This window comes from Suillus discolor (assembly GCF_016758755.1).
Source record: "Suillus discolor strain FC423 chromosome Unknown F5147scaffold_12, whole genome shotgun sequence".
NCBI classification, from domain to species: Eukaryota; Fungi; Basidiomycota; class Agaricomycetes; order Boletales; family Suillaceae; genus Suillus; species Suillus discolor.
In genome coordinates, this window is record NW_024541259.1 from 701,498 (window position 1) to 723,611 (window position 22,114).

A 22,114-nucleotide genomic window follows, 5' to 3' on the forward strand; every position below is an offset into this window, starting at 1 on the left:
ATTCGGATAACTTTATGGACAGATGGTGAGTCGCTATTCCTGCGTACGCTAATACCTTGACAGCTGATAGGTGACATGATCCTCCTCGAGACACATCATGACTATACAGTTCTTCCGACGTCGAGCGAGCCAAGGGAAGATGTCAGCGAGGGCGCTGACCCTATTCTAAAATCATTACTACGAGACAATAAGGGCGTCACGCTTTATACACCGCATGGAGGCTCTCTAGTTGTTCATGAAGATGGTCATACCTATAACTTTTCATATGGACCAAGCGGAATTTCAGGTCTAGTTCACAATCGTTATGCCGTTGCGTGCGCAGCGTTTGCTGGGATTGGCGGTGTTTCGTTCGGGTATGACCAAGGCGTTATTTCCAATGTCCTCGTCATGAAAGACTTTCTGGCTCGGTGGCCAATCGGACCATGGGAGAAAGGATTGATGAGTATGCGAAGCGGCGATCTCATTTAGTATCTCCACTCATATTTGAAATGACAGCTGCTGTTCTTGAGCTTGGCGCATTGTTTGGCGCTATTACGAGCGGAATCTTGGCAGACAAGTATTGTCGACGTCAGTCCATTTTCTTCGCATCTAGTAGGTCATTTGTTTATCCCAGAAAAGAGGTCTAACCATGGGCCTTCTCAGTCATTTTCTGTATTGGTTCGGGACTGCAATGCGGGGCGCAGTCGTTGAACGATCTTATCATTGGGCGAGCAATTGGTGGCTTTGGAGTTGGGGCCCTCAGGTAATTTCGAATAATGGGCTCTATTTATGTAACTGAGTGGCGATAGTATGCTTTCACCGCTTTACATGGCCGAGATTAGCCCTCCTGAGCTCCGCGGCTCACTCATGGCGCTTGAGCAGCTCGCTATCGTTCTTGGAGTTGTGTTTGGGTTTTGGACAGGTTTTCTTACGAGACACAGTTCGTGCTTCTGTCATGAATCTCGATTGTTCTCATTTGTTACATTGGGTTCGTAGTTGCCGGATCTGCTTCATGGAGAATTCCACTGGCACTCCAGTTTCTCCCAGGTATTTCGCTTTGCCTCGGATGCTTTGTTCTACCACCTTCACCCCGACTGCTGGTGCTCCATGGTCACATCGACGATGCACGGAGTACTTTAGCCAAACTTCGTTTGCGCACTCCTGACGAAGCAAAAGAAGATCCGTTGATCCAGGTACTTTTTCCTCCTATCTATGTCTACATTCAATGACAGCACCATAGCTTGAGCTATTGGAAATGCAAATCAACGTTGCTCTCGTCCGACAAAAATCAACAGATGGACTCTCACGCGAAACATGGTCAACCCTCTTCGGTCGGGAGTACGTCAGACGGACTCTTATTGGCATCATGATCATGTTCTTTCAACGTGAGTATCATCAGGTGTCATCTTCATATATTGCGTGCGAGTCTGTACCTAAACATGAATTGTCCTATAGAGTGGAGCGGTATTAATGCACTTCTTTACTATGGTCCAACTCTAGTTGAAAGCATAGGGATGCGCGGGGACACCGTCACACTTCTCGTTTCAGGTGGGATCGGAATCATCCAATTTCTTGCAGTTTTCCCGGCCATCATATTTCTCGACCGGTGGGGTGTGTGCTTTGTCTTTTTTGTAACTTCATGTTTTCTCAGTGCACTTCTCATAGGCCGTAAACCCCTTCTCAAAGGTTCCCATTTTTGTTCTTGAATCACCCACCTTGTGACTCACTGCAACAAAGGCGGCAGCGCAATTATGGCTGTGTCGCATTTCATGATCGCAATCTTAGTATGTCCCCTATTCATGATCAGCACATACTGAGCTACATGTTATACAGATCCACCTTTTTCATGATGACTGGGAATCGAACACTATAGCTGCTTGGGTAGCGGTGTTGTAAGTTTTTTTTTACTCAGCTTCTCTCCATTCATTCAGATGAAATGATTGCCAATAGTTGCACGTACATATTTACTGCAGCTTACGGCATGTCCTTTGGGCCCATTGGCTGGGTTCTTCCCAGTGAAGTATTCCCCCTTTCAATGCGAAGCAAGGGAGTTTCCTTATCAACGGCTTCGAACTGGATCAACAATTGTCTGTTCTGTTGTCTATTTCCGCGACTCATACTGACATAAGATCCCTTTTTTCCCCGCCGGCGTTCACCTTGTGTAGTCTTGATTGGCCTGATTACGCCGCCGCTGATGGAGATGTCTTCTGCGTATGTCTATCCTCCTCATTCATATATCCCAGCGGTGATATATCGTTTGCGGACTTTGCATTCTTTGGCAGTGCGACCTTTATGATTTTCGCGTGCGCCTGTTTCGGGGCCTACCTGTGGTCTAGTTATGTTGTTCCAGAGACGGCAGGCGTTTCTCTCGAAGAAATAGATGCAGTCTTTGGTTCTGCAGCAGGTCAGAAAGACCGCAAACGGAAATGCGAGGTATGAGATTGTCCTGTTTAGTCTATGTTGGTAGTCTTCCTATTCTCAACATTATTCTAGCTGGAACGCGAACTCGGGCTGCACGACCTAATTAAGGGCCTTATTCCTTCGGAGGCACTAGGCCAAGAGTAGCAACAACTCTAATGAATTCAACAAGATGTGGTATATACGTATCTAGATCAACCATGTTACCACGCTATCTAGCTACAATGTGTACAGTACAGCGCACTAATACTCCAGATGGTTCCTGTCATTATACATGTTGTTCTCCAAGAATACGAATGGATTAGTGAGCGTTCCGACTAATAAATATGATTAAGGTGACAAGCGTGTTAGGGCATGGTAAGGAACGTGACAAGGAGCGTATGATGTGTGGTGATGTGAATGCTGTGTGGTGCATCGATAAATTAATTGGAAGTAGTACGCCGCCGTCCTGTGAGAGTGCCATATGCGCCCGAGAAGAGTTTGAGCTTCCCGGAAGGAGTATCCGGTTGGTCCCGTGCCGTATGTTTGCGGCGGGAGTCGCGTTGCTGCGGCACAGGGAAGAAGTGCACCGAGTGATTCGCATTTTGGTACAACATGCGTGACTCAGATTCTGCAAACATCATACGCTGGGGAGATTGTGGCGTGTATGTATCGGGGGAATAAACGAACGACTTCGAATCCCATGGTCAGACACGTGGTAAGACACGGGAACATTAGTGAATGCTCACAACTTTGCGCTCCACCTGCATCACGACGGGATCAGGACCACTCTGTTCTGACTCTTCCGAATCGGTTTCCCTTTCCGCCTGTGACTGCCACACCCATGGCTTCTCCACCGGCAACTGATCCTCGTCATCATATACAGCTTCTGCCCAGCAGATATCCAAGAAAGAGTCCTTTGGAGCGTACAGAAGCTGCTCGTCTAGTGCGCCAAGACAAGTAACATCAAAATCCACTTCGCGTAAGGAGCTGTCAAAAATCCATATGGAGCGTTCAAGTCCCGCTGGTCCTGGGGTCACTGGTACTGGATCGACGACAATGGGGCTCAAAGAATTCTGCGTGAGTGGTGGGGGCCTTTTTGGCTTGTTTGAAGTAGATACAGGGTAGGGGTAGTCTTTGGGAGGTGGTGTAGGCGGACTCGGCGGGTGGAAGAAATCGATCGGTGTCGGTGAGCGTGGGGGATTAGGATGTTCGTAACGATACTCAGAGAATGCGTGTGCGAAGGAACTGTCAGGGATTTGCGTTTCTAATCCCATGAACGCGTCTGAGGTCGCTCGAGGGCGAGCAAAGGACTCTCCAGTGGGGGAGTAGAATGGAGTGAGCTGTAAATGCTGAATCAGAAGCAATAGGAAACGAAAAAGAGCATATTAGCCCTTACAGGGAAGTCGATGCATGAGTCGTCTATGCTTTTCCTGATAGATGTTGGAAAAGATATCTGAGTGAGTCTCGTAATGCGGGTCGCGAAACGGTCGCGAGGAGTGCATCTGTCGACAGTCAACCCCGTAGACTTCAAGTTCATCGTGATAATTTTTTACAAGGGGAGAGAGAGGAGGGAAAGGATTCGAAGGGAAATGCCACAGCAAGCGCAGACAACCAACACCTCGGGAGGGGGGAAATAGGTCTCGTCGTGAGGGTTCATCGCTATCTTTATCCAAAGCAAAAGTATGGGCGTCAAATGATGGTGTACCAACGCGGAGACCCGAAGCCAACCTTAAGTGATAATGAAACGTAATGTATTGCGTACTATGTGGGCTTCTCTGTTGAGAAGCGGGAATTGGACTGACAGGATGCATTGGGCCGCCGGGAAGAACCAGTGATCATGGGAAGGCAACACGATGACTGCATGATGGATCAGGTTAATCGTTGTAGGTCGTAATCGGTTCCCAAATGACCGAGTCGAACGAGTAAAATTTGGGCTTCTGCGGCGGAGCGAGTGATTACTAGGTAACAAATGAGTAAAGGAGATATATAACCCTAGGAAGCAAGGGTCAATCTTATAGGGTCCTCGAGTATCAGTAGTAGGAGCGTTAACGACCCTTGATGAAAATGAATGGCAATCCATCACGCTATATGGACTGGCATCAGAGGTGGGAGTGGAATTTAAAGCCGATTGGATGATGCCTTGGGTGTCATCCCTCCTTCATCTGTACCTTGACAAAAAATTTGTTGTCGGCTGCCATGACATGCCGTACTTGAACACGGATGATCGCCCACAGTCAAAATGAAGTTGTTGGAATTCTTCTCGTTTGACCAGTGATTGACAGACACGGCATATATGATGCGTAGTAACATCTTGAGGACGCCACCATGCCCCACCTGAATTCCGCTTGAATGCACAAATGGAATTTGTTACGGCTGGTGGAAACGGTTAGCTATGAAACGCCAGCATTGTTTAAGTTCAACCATACCCCATATCACTTAGCATTCTAGTAAGAAATAACGTATTTGAAACGTTGCAAAAACGTCCGTTCCTCGTCGCGAGGCCGTGTTGGTACTATGTTAGGGTTACACGTGTGCACAAGAAAGGCTGCGATTACTCCGATATATTGCTACTGCACAAATAAACACACAGAAAAGACAAACAACGCATGTAGTAGGTCACGAAAACGATGTGTAAGTCTCCACAAGGAGAAACAAGCTACGATAGCGGTATAGGCGTGAGTTAAAGAGAAATTAGCACATCGTCTCAGGTCGGATTCGGTATGGGACGCGATATGTGAGGTGTACAGTCCGTGTTGACGGGATTTAACGAGAGGCATAAGTGAAGCAATGCAACGAGCGTGGGGTGGGCGAGAAACACAATCGGACAAAGAGGATATAAGTCAAGTGTGAACATGGAATGGAAAGAAAGTAAAAGATAAAGCGGACACAAAAATGTGAGTAAAGTAACACTAACAACGGCCAGACTGAGAAAGTGAAGTGAATAAAGAACACAACAACCAATAGCCCAATGGGTCCCCCCTCACGAGGACATCCGAGGCCATCCTTCCCATCCACTCGTTGTTTGCGACTTTTTCGAGAGGGAGAGACACGGGGTATACGGTAGGCACTTCCACAGCAGAGTATACCTCACTCCCTGGGCGATCCATATTTAAATGGATGCTTCCATCTCCTCTGGGCCAGATACAATGACATTTGCGTTATTCCCTTCGTCCTCAGGGGCCACAAACTGGGAAGGCTCGATAGGCTCGATAGCGCTTACAGGCTCTGCGCTTGCTGGTCCGTTTCCGCTGGCGCTCCGTCTGACTGAAGAGCCACCTTGGGGACCCGACCGCGGCGGGTTCGCACACCGGTCCTTGCCATGCGCGATGCGCAAGTTCGTGTATTCTGGCTTAATCTTAATGCTGTCGATGGCCTTGATAGCGTTAGAGATATTGGTGAAGTTGACGAAGGCGCAGTTCCTGAAGATAACAATATCAGAAATTATCATCGACCGCCAGACAAGATAGCGCACTTCTCCCTGAGGAAATTGACCAGCTCAATATCCCCAAACTCGCCAAAGTCCCTCTTTAGCTTCTCCTCATTGAATAATTCAAAGTCTTCAATGCTACCCACATAAACATTCCTGGTGGCCCCTGAGTGAACAGCGAGCGCAAGACTGGGCGGCAGTGGACCAGAATTTTTGCCCCAACCAATTTTGAGTCGACGGTTGTTCAAGGTAAGGCCTTGGTAGGATGCCACTTGGTAGAACGTAAATGCTGCTGCAGGGTCAACAAAGGTGACAAACTATCACCCAAATAGATCAGCAAGTACACTCAGAACATGTCATATAAATTTGACTGACGGCAATGTGCTTGTCCTGCATGTACCTCACGCTCTGCAACACACCACCCCGAATAGCGTTGCACAAATCTTCCGTTGTTGTCTCAGGATGAATATTGCCCAAATAGACCGTGCGATTGAGGGATTGACCACCTGTCATGTCTGTTGCAAAAGGGTATGGCGAATATGGCGAACCAAAGTGATTCGGACCCGCAGCAGGGCTAAGATTGGCAGATTGAGCGACGAGAGATTGGGCGGCAGCAGCCTGGGCAGCTTGTGCAGCAGCTTGCTGAGACTTTGGTATGTATGCGCAACGGTCCTTGCCGTAGTTGACCCGCTTTCCAGCCCAAGCTGGCTCGGTAGGGAGCGTGTTAACCACCTGAATGGCCGTGTCAGCACCAGAATGTGGTGAAAAATTCAAATACAACATACCTTGGTAGCAACCGAGATACTCAAGAAGTGTACGAATCCAATGTTCTTGTCACGGACAATTTTGACCTGATCAATTAGCCCGAACCGGCTGAGATCGTCCCGTAACTGCTCTTCTGTCGTGTTTTCATCCAGACCACCGAGGTATACGTTCCGGCTGGCATTGCTCTGGCTGATCGCAAGGCTCACCTGTGCACTGACAGGAGATGGTTTCCCCCATCCGATCTTAAGTTCCTGTCCATGAAGGGAGAGCTTCTTGATGGTAGCATCAGCGTGAAACGCCGCAGCGGTTGCTCCATCCAGAAAGGACAGGAAAACACACGATTTTTCAGGAAGAACACGAATCGATTCGAGGGGCCCAAAGTGCACGAGGTTAAGTAGTTCATCAACAGAGGCGGTTGCGGGGAGGTTGCCAACATAAACGGTGCGACCAGTGGCATTGGTCGTTGCAGAAAGCGCGGCAGAAATAGCCGCCGGCGAGTAAGCACCTGGGGTCGGAGGAATGTTGACATTTAAAGAAGGTAGCCGAGATTGCTACAAGACACATATGAGATTAGCAATGTGACCCATTTCCGTGTCCACAATAATAGGATGTACCTGACCATAGTTACCAGCTTGCGCGCCGTAGGGAAACCCGCCCAACATGTTCATTCCGGGCAATCCCATGCCAAGCATGTTGTAACCAAAGCCTCCATATGGGCCTACACCGTTTGACTGAGGCGCATGCTGTTGCTGTTGTTGTTGGGCAAATGCGTTTTGGTGTGCGGGGCTCATTTGAGGGTTCATGCCTGCACCATTAACAGCAGTGTTAATCGTAAGATTCGGAGTAGAGTAAAGCTGATTGGAAAAGGCAGGAGATGAAGGTTGGAAAGGCTGATTGATCTGGGCATGTGGACCATAACCATAGTTGGCAAAGGCGTCACGAGTAACAGTAGTAGGTGCCGCAGCGGAGGTAGCAGAAGCACTAAATGTGGGGGACCAACGTGCCTTTTTGGCATCAGGACCACCGACGGCATCCATAGACCTCTGTTTGACGGGTCAACTGTGCGATGATGAGACTGTAAAAAAGACAGACCTTCATCATGTCGAGTTCAAAACCGTAAGAATGGTAGTGAGTTGCAAAAGCTGTTTGGGAGTCGTCCATATTTCCGGGTATGAGGTAGGAGAATTAAATGGATTGAGAAGGAGAGCAACGGCGGAATGTATGTATTGAAAAAAACCGAGGACCAAGTTAGAAAGGGTTTTGCAAGGTATAATGAATGATAGGGAGGTAGAGAGCGTGGGTAGGGCAGAATGCTGTGATGTACTGTCGTAGTACTTGTAGTACTCGTAGCCTGCCCTGTGCAAATGAGAGTGACTGATAATAAAAAAACACGCACAAAAAGATGAGCGAAGAGTGCGATCTGATATAGATAAACTTGCGTTAACGAAGAACTGAACAGAAACGAGTCGGGACAAGTCTAGCACGAGAGCTAAGCTAGAAACAAGTCCAAGACAAGATCGTCTCTTCAATTCACGGCCCCAACGAAATAATAAACAAAGATCGCAGGAACGCGGGCGACGACGAGCAGCACCAAACGTGAATCAGAAGAAGAAAAAAAAACAACCAACGACAAGCGAATTCGAACGATGTAGCGGAAGAACTAGTTTTTCACATCAATATCTGACTTTCCCACATAACGACGCACGGACCCATCGTTTCACGTTCATCATGACCTTCATCACCGAGGTCAAATATGCAGATCGCCGGGTTTGTGAAGAGAAGGAAGGCGAGCTTTATCAAAATTTCGAAGCCTAGGATGGTATCAGGTAAATTCGAACAGTTCGCTAGGAATCAGGATTCAGGCTCGTCGTCTTCTCATATCAGTGAGGTTTTACCTTCCTCCGTTTAAAATCACGGCAGGTTCTGACCACGGACAAGCACAATGAGCCTTGTAAGGTAGGATTTTCGCAGTCCAGGCTAACAATTGCTCCAAGTGATGGTACTCGGAAGTTCGGTTTAGGTTCAGGTACCCTCGTCTTCTCGACCTGAGGTGTAACATCCCTCTGTAAAATGGCGTAAAAATGCAGCATGTTCTGATCATGGAACAATATTATGAGCTAAGGTGAAATCTTTCGCAGCCTAGGCTGACTTTTGCACAAGTAATGGAATCAGAAAGGTCGCCAGGATTCGCTCCTTATTTACAACCTCTCATGACCTAAGGTATGATCTCCCTCCGTAAAATACTCTAAAACCGCGGCAGGTTCTCATCACGGACAAATCCTGAGGTAGAAATTTCGCAGCTCCATCAAGTGACAGTACAAGGTAGATTCGAGAAGTTTGCTAGGATTCATGCTCAGACTCAAGCTCGTCGTCTTCTTACTCCATAACAGGTACAACCCCTCCGTTTGTTGTTCTAAATTCGTGGCAGATTGTTATCAATAGCGATCCCCCGCGCTAGCACGCTTATATCTCTACGAGGTGTGCAAGCAAATCGAACTGCAGTCGACGAGGAGCTCTGTCCGCTTTCATCGTAGCGAAAATAACGGGTAGTGGTATTTCGTTATTCTCGTCAGGTTCGACTTGGAAAGGCCAAACCTGCACACAGGTCTACATAATGAATGCGATCACGACATGATGCTATTCCTTCCGGTACAATCGGCCCCTCACAGAAGTCGGCACTTTCACAAAACTTGTATTTCTAGCTACTTGATCACCAAATTCTTAACATGGATGACAATCTGATACAACTCATTACGAGGTTGAACGACAACATATGATGTAGAATTGAATGAGATAGTTGAAAGCGCCGAAGTCATCTGCCAATATGTGCCGTGACGGGGGTTTCAAATATAGCACACTGTTATAGGTGCATTCTGCGCTGTCAATGTACATAATGGTCCCCATGGTGGTCCAAGCTGACGTCCAAGTCTCACACATTCCCTTCAGCACTAAAATTTGGTCTGTACTTGCTCGTTCACTGCCCTTCCTTCGAGCTCACTTTGAAACTGTAACATGCTGTGACTTTCTGGGGTGCCGAATATTGCGGATAGTACTAGCTATATATTACTGGGTGCTCTTTATTTTATTGCCACGCTATCTCGTAATGATCCACCGGCACAACGTGTTTCGAGTGACATCTCACGTTATATCAACGCCAGCTATCATGGTTGCTGCGCGATAGGATTGTACTAAGCACCGCAAAGAGTACTGGCAGCTGATTTCTCTTTGAGTGACCGGTGTACTACATATGTAGTTCAATGCCGATGGATACCTTCATATTCTCCCATCGACTTTTTTCATGTCGTCCTCCCAGCGGTTTTCTCTTCTCAATTCATTGCCGTCCACCCTAGAGCCGCAATGGCCTCAGGCTAACGAATCACTCATATTGGAACCATTTTCATATATTACATCCAAGCCCGGTGAAGACATCCGCACACTGCTCATCGAGGCTTTCAACATATGGCTTGCGGTCCCTAGCCACCAACTCCAGGTCATAGACCGTGTCGTTCAAATGCTACATAATGCGAGCTTAATGCTCGATGACATAGAGGACGATGCGCAGTTGCGAAGGGGACAACCTGTCGCACACAAGATATACGGCGTCCCGCAAACTATCAACACCGCCAACTACGTATATTTCTTAGCTTATAAGGAGCTCTCGAAGCTGAGGAGACCGGGCGGGAGCGCGGACGAGGATGTGGTGAGGGTGGTAGGCAACAGCGATTTGGATTTGGTAGTCACACAGGAGCTTTTAAGTTTACACCGCGGGCAGGGGATGGAGATCTTGTGGCGAGATTTGTTGCAGTGTCCGACGGAGGAAGAGTATATCTCTATGGTCAACAACAGTGTGTCCAGGTCCCTTTTCAGCACACTCAACACTAACTGTGCTCAGAAACGGGAAGTGGATTTAGGATAGCTGTTAAGTTGATGATGGCGCACGCAACGAAGAACATCGACATGTAAGTGCTGTCCCCTATGCATGTTTCGTAATTAGTTGCTCATGACATCCTCAGCGATTTCGTCCCTCTGGTAAATATTTTCGGAGTGTATGTCCAGATACGGGATGACTACATGAACTTGCAAAGCACAGAGGTAAGCTTGCATAGCGTGTTATTCTTACCAGAAGAAATAATCCGACACGCTTTACAGCACAGCGACAACAAGAGCTTTGCCGAAGATCTTACAGAAGGCAAATTCTCCTTCCCAATTGTCCATGGAGTACGTGCGGATGAACAGAATCGAGTTGTTATGAGTGCGTAGATAATACTGATGTGCATGAATTGATTAACCGCTATCATACAGACGTACTACAAAAACGTCCCACGACACCAACCCTGAAGCATCACACAGTTGACTACCTCCGCACACAGACAAAGTCGTTTGACTACACGCTCGCGGTGATGAGCAGCTTGGAGCGGCAGGTCTGTTTGTCTTCTGTGCCTACACACTTCCTGCTGAGTTTTACGTCTAGGTCCGGGAGGAGATTGCACGCCTTGGCGGGAATCCCCAGCTTGAAAAGATATTGGATGCCCTGCATGTAGAACATGATTTACATTATTTGGGTGGGTGTGTAGATGAAGGAATTGTACCTTGAATCGAGAATGAATGTTGGACTGGTGGAGTTTCGACGTTATCTGGGGGGTGCAGGCGGCTCTGCTCGGGGCTGCATTAGTAAGCAAATGTACTTAAAAGTCGCCTCGGCCCAGCGATCTCGATCGCGCTTAAAGACTTAAGTACTTATTGATCGCTCAGTCGCGTCAGTCCCCGACTCCGTTACTTCGCATGATCACCTAGTTCATTCAATTTGTGTATCGACTTCGACATAACAATGGGGAAGGGCCCGCAGTTTCCCCTCAAATTTTGAGTTCAACATTATTTTCCCATACACAGCTTACTATTTGAAGCGAAGGACGCTGGAGGTCAAACATGGCACAGTGATACAATTCGTATGGAATTATGACCATTGGCAATTAATTTTGAATCTAATTGTATTCTTGGTGCAACTTTTAGAACAAAACACGGTTTTGATTCGGAAAGAGCTGCTTTGCGGTACATGATCATCAAGACAGCAGATCTTCCACGAACAATACAATTGCGAATGAGTACTTCTAGAGCACTCCAAACAAATTTTAAATGATCAATTTCATAATGGCCACGGTATTCTCTACGTGGGCACACGATCTACATGGCCAGGGTGCCGCATGGAGCTGGTGCGGAGGTGCATTTTTTCCAGCGGTGCATTATGCCACAATTGGCTACTCAGCGATTTATACGGGTAAGTAATTCAAGTCGCCACCTCATCAGATGAAATTGATAAAAGAAACATTGAGTTAGAAAGCGGCAAACTCACCGCTGAATGAGCGGTGGAGCGGTAACCGATAGTATGGTTCGACTTGCCAATGCATATGCTGATCACGCAGTGACAGCTGGTATAACAATGGCCATTGATACTAGAATGTTGCCGATCCAGTTTTTCTTCCGCCGTATACCTTACTTGAGATGCCTTCTCAAACAAGAGCATTGTTCGAGCTCACCAGACTCCACTGGTTTCCAGTAGGGTGCGACTTTATGTTCTGGCCTTTCGGTGAGATGAAAGATGGAAGATGATGCAGCGTGCTTGTTATTTAACCATGATTTGTGGCATCGTGTCTAGGTTGGGCCTTCCTATCTGTAGCCTATCGTCTGGCGTTACCGGTGAACGAAGTTATCAAGACTACTTTATTTTTTGCATTGCTGGGCATACTGGTGCATAGCGCAGGCTGTGTTCTAAATGACATGCTTGATTGCGATCTTGATCGCAAAATCGGTAGGTCTTAGTCCAATCCCGATTGCAATTTTTTGACATGTCCGATACGAAATAGAACGCTCACGGGGTCGACCGATCGCATCAGGAGTTGTCAGTAGGACAAAGGCTTCGATGCTTCTGGCTGCTCTCATTGCCCCCCTTTTCTACTTGTTTTCTACTTGTGGCACCAAAGCGTGAGTGGATCAGTCAAGAAATGTCGAAACTTCTCTGACAGACTATTCAAGTTTCACACTCGGTGTCGTTGCATTCCCCGTTTGTATCGTGACGTATCCGCTGATGAAGCGTTGGATGAATTGGCCCTCTTTGTTCCTCGGTATGACTTTACGTTGCATGGAAAAGTATTCCCCCTCATCTTGTTTTTAAGGCTTTGCTACTAGCTGGGCCGTCCCAGGAACGTGGGTCACAATGACTGACCATTATAATTGGGGTATGATCTTGAACATAGCAATTGCGTCGTGCTGGTGGGTGCCAAGGAAGGCAACTTTCGTTTCTGTCATGCTGACGATACTTCCTTAGCTGGACTTGTATCTACGACACCATTTACGCATGCCAGGTAGCCATTTGAAAGATTCTTGCACTCAGAGGCATGTGCTAATCATATTGCTCAGGACATAAAGTATGATGAGAAGGCCGGAGTCAAATCCATGCCAGTCCATCTGGGCAAAGCCATTCGTCCTGTATTGACTTTATTCGATGCAACCTTCTTTGTATGTCTTTTGTGGGCTGGTTACTTGAACGACCAGCGCCTTCCGTTCTACATGATGAGTGTCCTTACCCCGTTCCTCCTGTGTCTCTGGCACATATGGTCTTTTGATCATAATGATCCAGGAGATTGCTGGAAAAAATTCACGGTGCGTCTAGCTGCCATAGCCATATACCATAATTTTGATATGCATGGTACTCCAGGCCGGTCGCCACGGCGGGGCGATGGTTTGCGTTGGATTGATTGTTGATCACCACTTCAAACTCTTGTCCAACGCTGGTTGAAAATCCAATTTCATTCATTTTTGCTGAGTTCTTTGTACATGATTATATTTTGGAATTCAGTTAGGATTTATGTAATTGCAACAAATGTAATGCTAGCTCGCCGCCAATGGTACAGTGACCTGGTATTTAATCGCTATTAACACATGAGATGTTTGAATGTATATCCGTGCGCAAGTAATTATCGCCAGAAGCTCAAGGGTTGCCCTGTCCGAAAACTCATGTCCGACCACTTTGTTCCTGGGGACAAAAGCGTGAAGACCGCTACTTTTTCAAATATGACTACTGATCGGCATCCATCGAGAGCGGTGATGACAACCGCCTCAAACATTTTATAACATAATCGTACCTGCGCAGTTTGCGGCTACCTCGCTACAAAGGAAGACGATCAAGACATTCTATCCCCACCCACCGCGGAAACAAAAGCGTCTTCCGCTCCTTCAAGTTGACCAGTCATTCTCAGGGTCAGACTTACGTGGAATCACAAATCTTCTTGGGTATGGACACCTGTGAGGTTCATTGTTCACCCCAGCCTACCGTTCTCAACGGTTGCCGAGAATTATTGGTTCTCGCATTCGATCGCGGACAGTGAGATAGCTTGCATTCAAATTGAAGATGTTACTCGTCTTAAAGACCATAAATATCTCATCCATCTGCTTGGTACGGTTGGGAACTTGGGAGGATAAGATTGGTGAAGCATGCATGGCTCGATAGCTGTGGAAGTCAACCAGCATCCTGTCGTCCTCAGTCTCGAAGACATGGCAAGACATTGAGCAAGTTACTTGAAGTCTGAGTCTCCGTGAAAGCCTTAGAACGAATGCAGATTGGTGATGGACGGCCAACAGCATCGTCGACTGGAGTGATAAGCTAGAGAGGGTAGACAAAGGTGTTATGCCAACTGGGCGGCCTGGCTTCGTTGAAGAGATCGATATGATTAATATTGATTGAGATTCAGTGAGTCCATCAGGGTGGAATATTGATGCACTTTTGAGCATCAGGAAGTGTAGCCTCGATCGTACGGTGGTCAAAACTACTTTTTCTTTTTGGGAAACCTACTGTTCGTACTAGTAGGGTGGTGTGGGAGGGTGTGGGACTCTACCTGGTTCCGCAGGGGCTTGAATAGTTTGATATCCACTATAACCTCAGGTCTAGGCCGTCACGGACCCTGTCTTTGCTTCCAGGTGGTGTTCAAGTTGTTGTGACTACGCTGTGTTCTGGTCCAGTGTGAGATTATTTTCTGTTTACATAATTGTAGACATTTGTCTATGTCGTTAGCGACGTTTTCCTCCGAGTGTGTTATCTCACTGGCACACGTAGTATTGTTCTTTCACATCTTAGTGTGTCCATATGGAGTGTGCAGATCCTGATACTAAGATTCTTATTAGGTGTAATGCGCCCCGTCTGTGGGCAGCTTTCTCTTTGTCACCGGTACTAGTGTGGTGACCACATCCGAGGATCGTTCCGTCAGTGGGAGGGTGTCATGCGCTGCGTTGTGCTGGCCACATGTTCTGGGTGAGTTTCCATATCGTTTTTTCGGGTCGGGTCGTTGCGTTCCGTCAGTAGGTGTTCCATTGACTCGACATCCTCTCTGCATGCATGTATCCAATTTGGTGGTGATGCGTTCTAACGCGTAGTGATTGACGTCAAAATATTTTTGCCATAGTAGAAACACAGTCGAAAAGAGCCAAAAACGCTCACAATACTTTTTGCCGACTTCTGCGGCCTGCCATTCTACCAATTGTCGCTCTAACCATTTCATCAATTACCATGAGGCTAATTCTTCACTACACCCTCGCAATGAGCTACGTGGCAGGTTCCCAGTCACTGATAGCAGATTGGCAACTTGCATGCTTAGTCGCAGAACGTTCAGTGCACGAGTTGCCGCCACGTCTGCATGCAGTGCAGCTGGTTATGTCTATGAATAGAGTGCGTTGTATCTCACCAGTGGCTAGCTGGCCAACTTACCAGAGTCATTTTAGGGTGTGTTTATGAACTCCGAAAAAATGTACCGCAAGCATCGTTTCCAAGATCAGATCCGTCAGATGGCATCACATCTAATCTCCATCCATAGTTTCAAGAACCTGTTTGGATGTATACTGTGACGGGTTCTCGAAGTGCGACTTCTTGGGACCACATGACACACTTATGAATGATTGCGAGACCGCTTTGCGGCGAACGCTCCCGTCGGTGGTCGGAGGCAGGACCAGCACATTCAAATTTCTTACTACATTTAACTACATCAATGCGATTTTTTCTCTCTCTGCATCTATATCTCCAATGTCGTCCTCCCAGTTTTCTCTGCTCAATTTGCTCTCGTCCACACTAGACTCGCAATGGTCAGAAGCGAACGAATCACTCATATTGGAACCCTTTACCTATATTTCCTCCAATCCTGGCAAGGGCATCCGTACACTACTCCTCGAGGCTTTCAACATGTGGCTTGCAGTACCGGGCGACCAGCTCAAGATAATAGACCGTGTCGTTCAAATGCTGCATAATGCAAGTTTGATGATCGATGACATAGAGGATGACGCGCAGCTGCGAAGGGGACGGCCTGTGGCACATAGGATATACGGCGTCCCGCAAACTATTAACACAGCTAACTATGTGTATTTCTTGGCCTATAAGGAGCTCGCGAAGCTGAGAAGACAGTGTGAAGATGGGGATGCGGTGAGGGTGGGAGGCGCTAGGGATTTGGATTTAATAGCCACGGAAGAGCTTTTGAACTTACACCGTGGGCAGGGGATGGAGATCATGTGGCGAGATTTATTGCAATGCCCAACGATGGAAGAGTATACTTATATGGTCAACAATAGTACGTCTATGCCACTTTGGCATATCACACTTTAATTTTCAGTATGCAGAGACTGGCGGTGGTTTTAGGATGCCTGTCAGGCTGATGATGGCGCTCGCAACGAAGAACCTTGAGGTGTGAGTCTTCTCGCTTTAAGCATTTGTCGTAAATAGCTATTCATGAAATCCTTAGCGATTTTATCCCTTTGGTGAACATTATTGGGGTGTACTTCCAGATTCGGGATGACTACATGAACTTGCAAAGTACAGAGGTAAGCTTGCCATCTGCGTGCGCTTGTACCTCCAGTGTCTATCAGCAAGCACCATCTGGTTGCAATGCATTTTGAGGCACTCATGGTCCATGCGTACTTTATGATCCAAACCAGATGAAAGAAACTTAAAGATGTTATCCAGTACAATGACAATAAGGGTTTTGCAGAAGATCTCACAGAAGGCAAATTCTCCTTTCCAATTGTTCACGGAGTCCGTGCGGATGATCAAAGTAAAGTTGTGACGAGTGCGTAGATCCAGCGTCTAGGTGCATAACCTGATTAACCACCGTTATACAGGTGTGCTGCAAAAACGTCCTACCACACCGACTCTGAAGCACCACGCCATCGACTATCTGCGGACGAAGACAAAGTCATTTGATTACACGCTTATGGTCATGCAAAGCTTGGAGCAGCAGGTTTGTTGTCCGTTGTACCTGCACACTCACAGCTGAGTTTCTGTTTTGTAATTCAGGCCCGAGACGAGATTGCACGCCTTGGCGGGAATCCCAAGCTCGAGATGATGCTCGATGTCCTTCATGTGTAGACATGATTTGCGTGGAATAGAGATCAAAGCCTTCAACTCAAGTCAAAAACAAAACTTGGACTTGTAAATACTGACTACGTCTTTGAAGAAGTGGAATTTTGTAGTTACCCAGCTAGTCACGAATCTGAATGGTGTTTCCGAATGTATCGCAGTTCGTACATATCATGTTTTTGCTTTATTGACCAATGTGTACTCTTTCCCCACTGACAAGGTGGGTGGCGCGAGTGCGGGTTTGATCCGATACCAACAATGAGCGCTGAACATGCAGCATTCCAAAAATATTCGCGGGATGTTAGGCGAGCACGTTGGCAGATATGGTTTGAACTCCGCTGAGAGTACCATTAGCTGTCGTAGTGTCCCAGACTTTGGCCCAGACGCTCATGTCATAGACCGATCAAAATTCAAATCTCTTCTGCAAAAATCGGGGAATAGAATATGCAACAGAAATGATCATGAGTGGGGACTCAACTCGATCATAAGCAGCAGGGTCAAAGGGAAATGTAGGCGATGGTGTGTGTATCATGGACATTACAACCGACCTCGTCAGCCCATCAGGCATCAGGGGGGTCAGTTCGAGTGAGACAAACAATCTCCATCGTAGTCTTGTTCAAGGCAGAGTGCCAGTGTAGATTTTCGAGGGTGCAGCCAATACATGTTTCTCATTTCCCAGAAAGTATCGGCGCCAATGGAAATGAAGAAGTTGGTTCGTTCAAATGACTCGGTCGGCTGTTTGATGTTCGACTTCTGCTCTGCAACCATCATCATCTACCACTGTGATGCCTGAACAGACCTGGAAACGGCTGAATTGCTCTGTTGGACAGTACCTTAAGATTGTGCTGTTCAGAGTCCAGACTCAAAAGTATGAGGAACTCAATAATATTTGAGGTGAACATGGATATAGATGATTCAGATGGTACGACTGTCCTACACGATACTGGCACGCTTTTGCGACTTGCAACAAGTACAAAGAGTTGCAGTTCGGCCTTGACACTACTCGTCGTAAACTATACTTGCCGGGCTCCTATTACTGATTGAGAGGACAGTTAATCATAAAACTATGAATAGGGCTTACCGCATTTCAACACCCTTTGCGACGTTCTATATCAGCGGAGAAGTGGATCGATGAAAACAAGTGCGAACCTTTTCCTCCCAACTGATCTGTGCTTTCAGTTCTGTGTGGCCAAATAAAATGATGACGTCGAATTCAAACTCGTAATACTTCGATTGATGTAGAGCCGATCTTTTAGGACGAAGTGTTCGGGATAGCTCGTGGAGGTCAGCATGAATCGTGCATAGCGTGGTAAATGAGGCTGAATTGAATCAAGTCAGTATGAGTATACTTAAGCCGCGAATAACTCATACATGGTTCAGTGTCCAACCACCGCGGCTCCTGGAGGGCACTCTTGTAACACATTATGTCCGTGCTGTGACTCTTGCATGCAGCAAGTGATTTCCGGGTGGCTTTAAAGGACTTCCGAAATTCGCGTTGCTCAGATACTTGTGTTCCCTGTAAAGCAGATCAGCATGTACCGAATGGTTGGATGTGTTGTATTCACCTTCAGCAAGATACTCTCAAAACATTCCGGGATATACGTTCCGCCGTCCATATCGATGACGCCCTTATGTTGTCGGACCAGGTGTTCAGGATCTAGAAAGTTGTACTCTGTACAGCATTCAACGCCATAAGTGGCGCGTGCAACTCGAGACGACACTAGGTGGTCGATGTAGAATGAAACTGCCCCATCAGCAACAGCTTTATTGCTGCAGTTGCCTGATCAGTAGAAGTAGTCACGTTGACAGTTGAGGGCTTACGCATGAGCATGGGGGCGACAGAAGCTAATGCCTAGGGGTAGAAAATATTCCTGGAGTCTCGCGAATAGCCAGTCGCTGGCAGCGAAACCGCCAACCAAACAAACCAACTTCATGACGATGTCACGATCCGTCCAGTATATGAGCGAAATATGACGCTCACATTGATTGGAATCGAGGCCGCGCGTCTCTGCTGCTCAAAAGCCTCGATAATGGCTTCGATGGATGGTTCAAACAAGTCGGCAACGTCCTGGCTGTACAATAAAGCATAAGTATCGTCATGAAGGTATCCTAAAGAATACGGACGAACCCGGCCAATTTCAATTGCCCTGACCGAATGCCGTACTTGAGATCCTTGTCAAGGATAGTACCAAATTTAATGTAAGATGGTTCATCGGGCTTACGAAACCGAAGTTTCGTGCTGTTGTCGAAGGTTTCTGCCATTTGTGCGATAATCGTGGAGTCGGAGTACTTCGAGCCCGAAAGCTTCCCTGATCAACCAAACGACCATCAGTTTTGGGTTCCCTGTATGATTGATGCATTCACAAACTTTGTAACAGAGTAGTGGCACGAGTAGTAACAAGGACTGAGCCCTGCAAGCAACCTGAGTGGGCTTCAGCAAGGGAGCAACACAGGAAAGTGGTGCTCACATTCAGCTGGGGCAATCTCCTCGAAAGAGGTCGGAGATAGCCTCATTGAGTAAGCGCTGAGATCGATGGTTCCACCTCCGGCATCAACAATAATGACTCCCTGGTTGTCAGATTGATCTTCCTCGTCGTCAGAGTAACCTGACACATCTATAGGGGTTTTGGAGAATGTATCTGATGCAATCACGTTGGTAACACAGAAATGAAGACTCGCTTCGCCCTCAGTCAAGAGGTGCACGTGTGATTGCTCCTCTTTAGATGATATGAGGCCAGCGAGCTCGATAGCGCGTCTAATTTGTTGTTGTTGTTGGCCTTCCCAACCGTTGGGATGCGTGAATACGAACTCGATGGAGTTCTTGATCGATCTCCAGAAATCCAAGTGTGATTCTTGGATATAAGTTCGAGCGCATTGGAAGAGGTAGCGCATGAAGTCGGCGAGGACTTCTACTGCGGATTTGCCTCGTGGGAGAGGTTTTATATCGCCATCTCGTATGTGAGACGATGCCAGATGCTTGGCGCGAAGATGAAGTTTCCACCTGACCAAGATTAATGTATAGCCTATGTTTTACTCTCGACGATATACATACCATACAAGCTTCAACCATCCCTCGTCTTCTGCCTGTTCCTTGATATGCTCCTGCAGAGCCTCAGCACCCACGGCTCGGACGTTTCCCTGAAGGTCGTAGTAAAGAATTGATGGAATTTTGGAGTCACCTCCAACATGTTCTTGCGCAGGATATCTGTAATCCCACCATGAGCCAGATACATGCAACTTGAGCCAGCTACTGACCTTGCTACTCCTCGAATTACAGGCACCTCCCCCGGATCTAGCATACAATACGAGACTCCACTGAACGTGGTCCCGACATCAAATGCAAGCACTAGCTTTCGCGTTGAGCCCTTATACGGTTCCCGTGGAAGCATAATAGTAATCTGAAGGCAGGCAATTCATGTATCCAAGTTTATATGCAAAAGGACATGCTTTACATTTCAGAGGTCACATACCAAGTTTGGAGGCGCAGATCAAGGCGTGTGTGCCTCGTGCCGCAATTGATTGTGCTATGATAGAGCAAACGCATGTTGCATCTCCTATAACCTGTTCTGAACAGGACAGAGCTTCCAATTTGGAGCCCTACGCCCAGTTTCACTCACTGTGAAATTTATTTAAGTTCGGATCTATGTGCATGAGCGGCTTCGAAGTTCGAAGCTTCAACGTTTCAACGTTAACCCTGTGTACATGCATTCGACAGCCATTGGCAACGACTTTGTGTTGCCCGCACTGCCATTCAGCCAGGCGTACACGGCCTGTTAGCCCGTAAGTGGCTTGAATTGGGTTGTGTGGTTGAGACATTACCTGAAGCATTGATTGAATAGTATTGTCGTCAGATTTGAGGCACTGCAGCTTGAAGTCATCGAATCTGGTCAGTGCCAGTGAAGTTTAGTTTATCACCAATTTTATGACTGACGTTGACCTCTCTTCTCTTGCAGAGACTTGCATTAAGTTGTTACATAAAGTGATTTGCAACAGCGCGAAGTGATTATACTTACCGTACTAACACGAACTTGCCTGCCCTAAACCAATGATGTTGGTTTTTCACTAGCACTCCGAGAGGCCCCCGGAAGCTCCAACCAATGTACCCCCGCAAAATAGACACTGTGGACGAATTTCAGGCCTATCCGGCTATTGCATTATTCACGTTCTTCAGGGCAGGTTTATAGGACACTTGTCCAGCGGTGAACCCTATTCCGACCTGTCCTGACTCAAATACACGCCCCCTCAAACGCCTCACAAAACAGCTTCTCGTCATCATGCTTCCCAAAGACCTTAAGCATCAGATCCGGAAGATACGAGGTACCGAAATTACACATGCCGACATTCAGGCTCTTCTTCCTTCTGAAAGCCAGAGAAAGATCACTGGTACAAGTATCAATGCATACGACGCATGCACGGAAGACATGCATGAAGACAGAGATTTCTGTATATTTAATTCGTGGATCGTGCCAATCGCATCTGGCCAAGTAAAATCAGGGATTGCCTAATTGCCGCCTACCATCAAGATTCCAGCGAGGGGGGCATGAGAGACCGAGACATAGTAGTTGATCTATTCTAGTAAACTTATTACATTTGATTGAGATACTATTATATGTGCCTCTATTAGGGCGTGACATGGGTCGACCTGGGTCATACCTGCACCCAACCCACGGGTACCAAAAATTTCAGAGGCCTACCTGTACCTGCATGGGTAAGAGCATCGCAGGTATGGGTCAACCTGCGACCCAACCTGCAGGTGGTACGGGTCACCCACGGGTGAGTAGACATATTTTGCGATACTGGTATGTACATGTGCTGAGGAGCGAAAACACTATGTACGAAGCTTAGTCCGAGTCAATAACAATATCATTGCTCTTTCCCTTTCCTGAGGCCTTGTCTATGTGTAGCTGTTAGCTTTCGTGTTGGCACGTGCAAATCAGATGTATTTATCAATGACATAGGCTGATTTTACAGAAAGTAGTACGGGTATATGAGGCTTTTTGGGCTTGAACCTGAAGGGTTCGCAACCTGAAGCATCGTTTTGGAATCTGAAAGAAAGACCATGATGAGCCATGATTCCCAAAAACTGGAAGGAGCCCTGCGACGTGTTAGGCACAGCATGGACACCCGTTCGGAAGGAGGAGGGTGAGATAATT

At 47.1% G+C, this 22,114-nt stretch overlaps 8 protein-coding genes across 8 annotated transcripts; 5 read left to right on the top strand and 3 right to left on the bottom strand.

Moving 5' to 3' along the window:
- Positions 1 to 75: 75 nt before the first annotated feature.
- F5147DRAFT_770827 (general substrate transporter) lies at positions 76 to 2,544 on the top strand (the record flags this gene model as incomplete). Its single annotated transcript, XM_041441177.1, has 14 exons — positions 76 to 442; positions 496 to 591; positions 643 to 742; positions 789 to 919; positions 976 to 1,172; positions 1,220 to 1,364; positions 1,435 to 1,590; positions 1,645 to 1,665; positions 1,717 to 1,763; positions 1,813 to 1,871; positions 1,930 to 2,066; positions 2,109 to 2,190; positions 2,223 to 2,412; positions 2,473 to 2,544. 14 exons carry the CDS (start codon positions 76 to 78, stop codon positions 2,542 to 2,544), a joined length of 1,800 nt encoding a protein of 599 aa, XP_041295998.1.
- A 275-nt stretch (positions 2,545 to 2,819) lies between these two features.
- Positions 2,820 to 3,916, bottom strand: F5147DRAFT_770828 (uncharacterized protein; the record flags this gene model as incomplete). Its single annotated transcript, XM_041441178.1, has 3 exons — positions 2,820 to 3,068; positions 3,126 to 3,719; positions 3,776 to 3,916. 3 exons carry the CDS (start codon positions 3,914 to 3,916, stop codon positions 2,820 to 2,822), a joined length of 984 nt encoding a protein of 327 aa, XP_041295999.1.
- Positions 3,917 to 5,322: 1,406 nt separating this feature from the next.
- F5147DRAFT_52662 (uncharacterized protein) lies at positions 5,323 to 7,914 on the bottom strand. Its single transcript, XM_041430007.1, has 6 exons — positions 7,664 to 7,914; positions 7,186 to 7,614; positions 6,592 to 7,122; positions 6,182 to 6,538; positions 5,852 to 6,123; positions 5,323 to 5,798 (listed from the first exon to the last, which is right to left on the bottom strand). The coding sequence occupies exons 1-6, from the start codon at positions 7,730 to 7,732 to the stop codon at positions 5,489 to 5,491; spliced, it is 1,968 nt and encodes a 655-aa protein (XP_041296000.1). The 5' UTR covers positions 7,733 to 7,914; the 3' UTR covers positions 5,323 to 5,488.
- Positions 7,915 to 9,730: 1,816 nt separating this feature from the next.
- Positions 9,731 to 11,346, top strand: F5147DRAFT_682020 (isoprenoid synthase domain-containing protein). The gene is made up of 6 exons (XM_041436420.1): positions 9,731 to 10,416; positions 10,464 to 10,530; positions 10,585 to 10,663; positions 10,721 to 10,823; positions 10,874 to 10,992; positions 11,043 to 11,346. The coding sequence occupies exons 1-6, from the start codon at positions 9,870 to 9,872 to the stop codon at positions 11,163 to 11,165; spliced, it is 1,038 nt and encodes a 345-aa protein (XP_041296001.1). The 5' UTR covers positions 9,731 to 9,869; the 3' UTR covers positions 11,166 to 11,346.
- A 724-nt stretch (positions 11,347 to 12,070) lies between these two features.
- Positions 12,071 to 13,330, top strand: F5147DRAFT_571551 (UbiA prenyltransferase; the record flags this gene model as incomplete). Its single annotated transcript, XM_041431053.1, has 7 exons — positions 12,071 to 12,155; positions 12,225 to 12,377; positions 12,433 to 12,550; positions 12,602 to 12,690; positions 12,742 to 12,838; positions 12,894 to 12,930; positions 12,986 to 13,330. The coding sequence occupies 7 exons, from the start codon at positions 12,071 to 12,073 to the stop codon at positions 13,328 to 13,330; spliced, it is 924 nt and encodes a 307-aa protein (XP_041296002.1).
- Positions 13,331 to 15,638: 2,308 nt separating this feature from the next.
- Positions 15,639 to 17,154, top strand: F5147DRAFT_631621 (isoprenoid synthase domain-containing protein; the record flags this gene model as incomplete). The annotated part of the gene is made up of 6 exons (XM_041432804.1): positions 15,639 to 16,176; positions 16,226 to 16,292; positions 16,348 to 16,426; positions 16,569 to 16,671; positions 16,724 to 16,842; positions 16,899 to 17,154. The coding sequence occupies 6 exons, from the start codon at positions 15,639 to 15,641 to the stop codon at positions 16,968 to 16,970; spliced, it is 978 nt and encodes a 325-aa protein (XP_041296003.1). The 3' UTR covers positions 16,971 to 17,154.
- Positions 17,155 to 17,849: 695 nt separating this feature from the next.
- On the bottom strand, positions 17,850 to 20,401 carry F5147DRAFT_682031 (uncharacterized protein). The gene is made up of 12 exons (XM_041436421.1): positions 20,217 to 20,401; positions 20,014 to 20,166; positions 19,430 to 19,962; positions 19,330 to 19,383; positions 19,090 to 19,270; positions 18,943 to 19,033; positions 18,783 to 18,889; positions 18,527 to 18,731; positions 18,333 to 18,477; positions 18,111 to 18,280; positions 18,043 to 18,056; positions 17,850 to 17,991 (listed from the first exon to the last, which is right to left on the bottom strand). The coding sequence occupies exons 1-12, from the start codon at positions 20,348 to 20,350 to the stop codon at positions 17,961 to 17,963; spliced, it is 1,818 nt and encodes a 605-aa protein (XP_041296004.1). The 5' UTR covers positions 20,351 to 20,401; the 3' UTR covers positions 17,850 to 17,960.
- A 665-nt stretch (positions 20,402 to 21,066) lies between these two features.
- On the top strand, positions 21,067 to 21,968 carry F5147DRAFT_759318 (uncharacterized protein; the record flags this gene model as incomplete). Its single annotated transcript, XM_041440440.1, has 3 exons — positions 21,067 to 21,445; positions 21,586 to 21,734; positions 21,920 to 21,968. The coding sequence occupies exons 1-3, from the start codon at positions 21,236 to 21,238 to the stop codon at positions 21,966 to 21,968; spliced, it is 408 nt and encodes a 135-aa protein (XP_041296005.1). The 5' UTR covers positions 21,067 to 21,235.
- Positions 21,969 to 22,114: the final 146 nt, after the last annotated feature.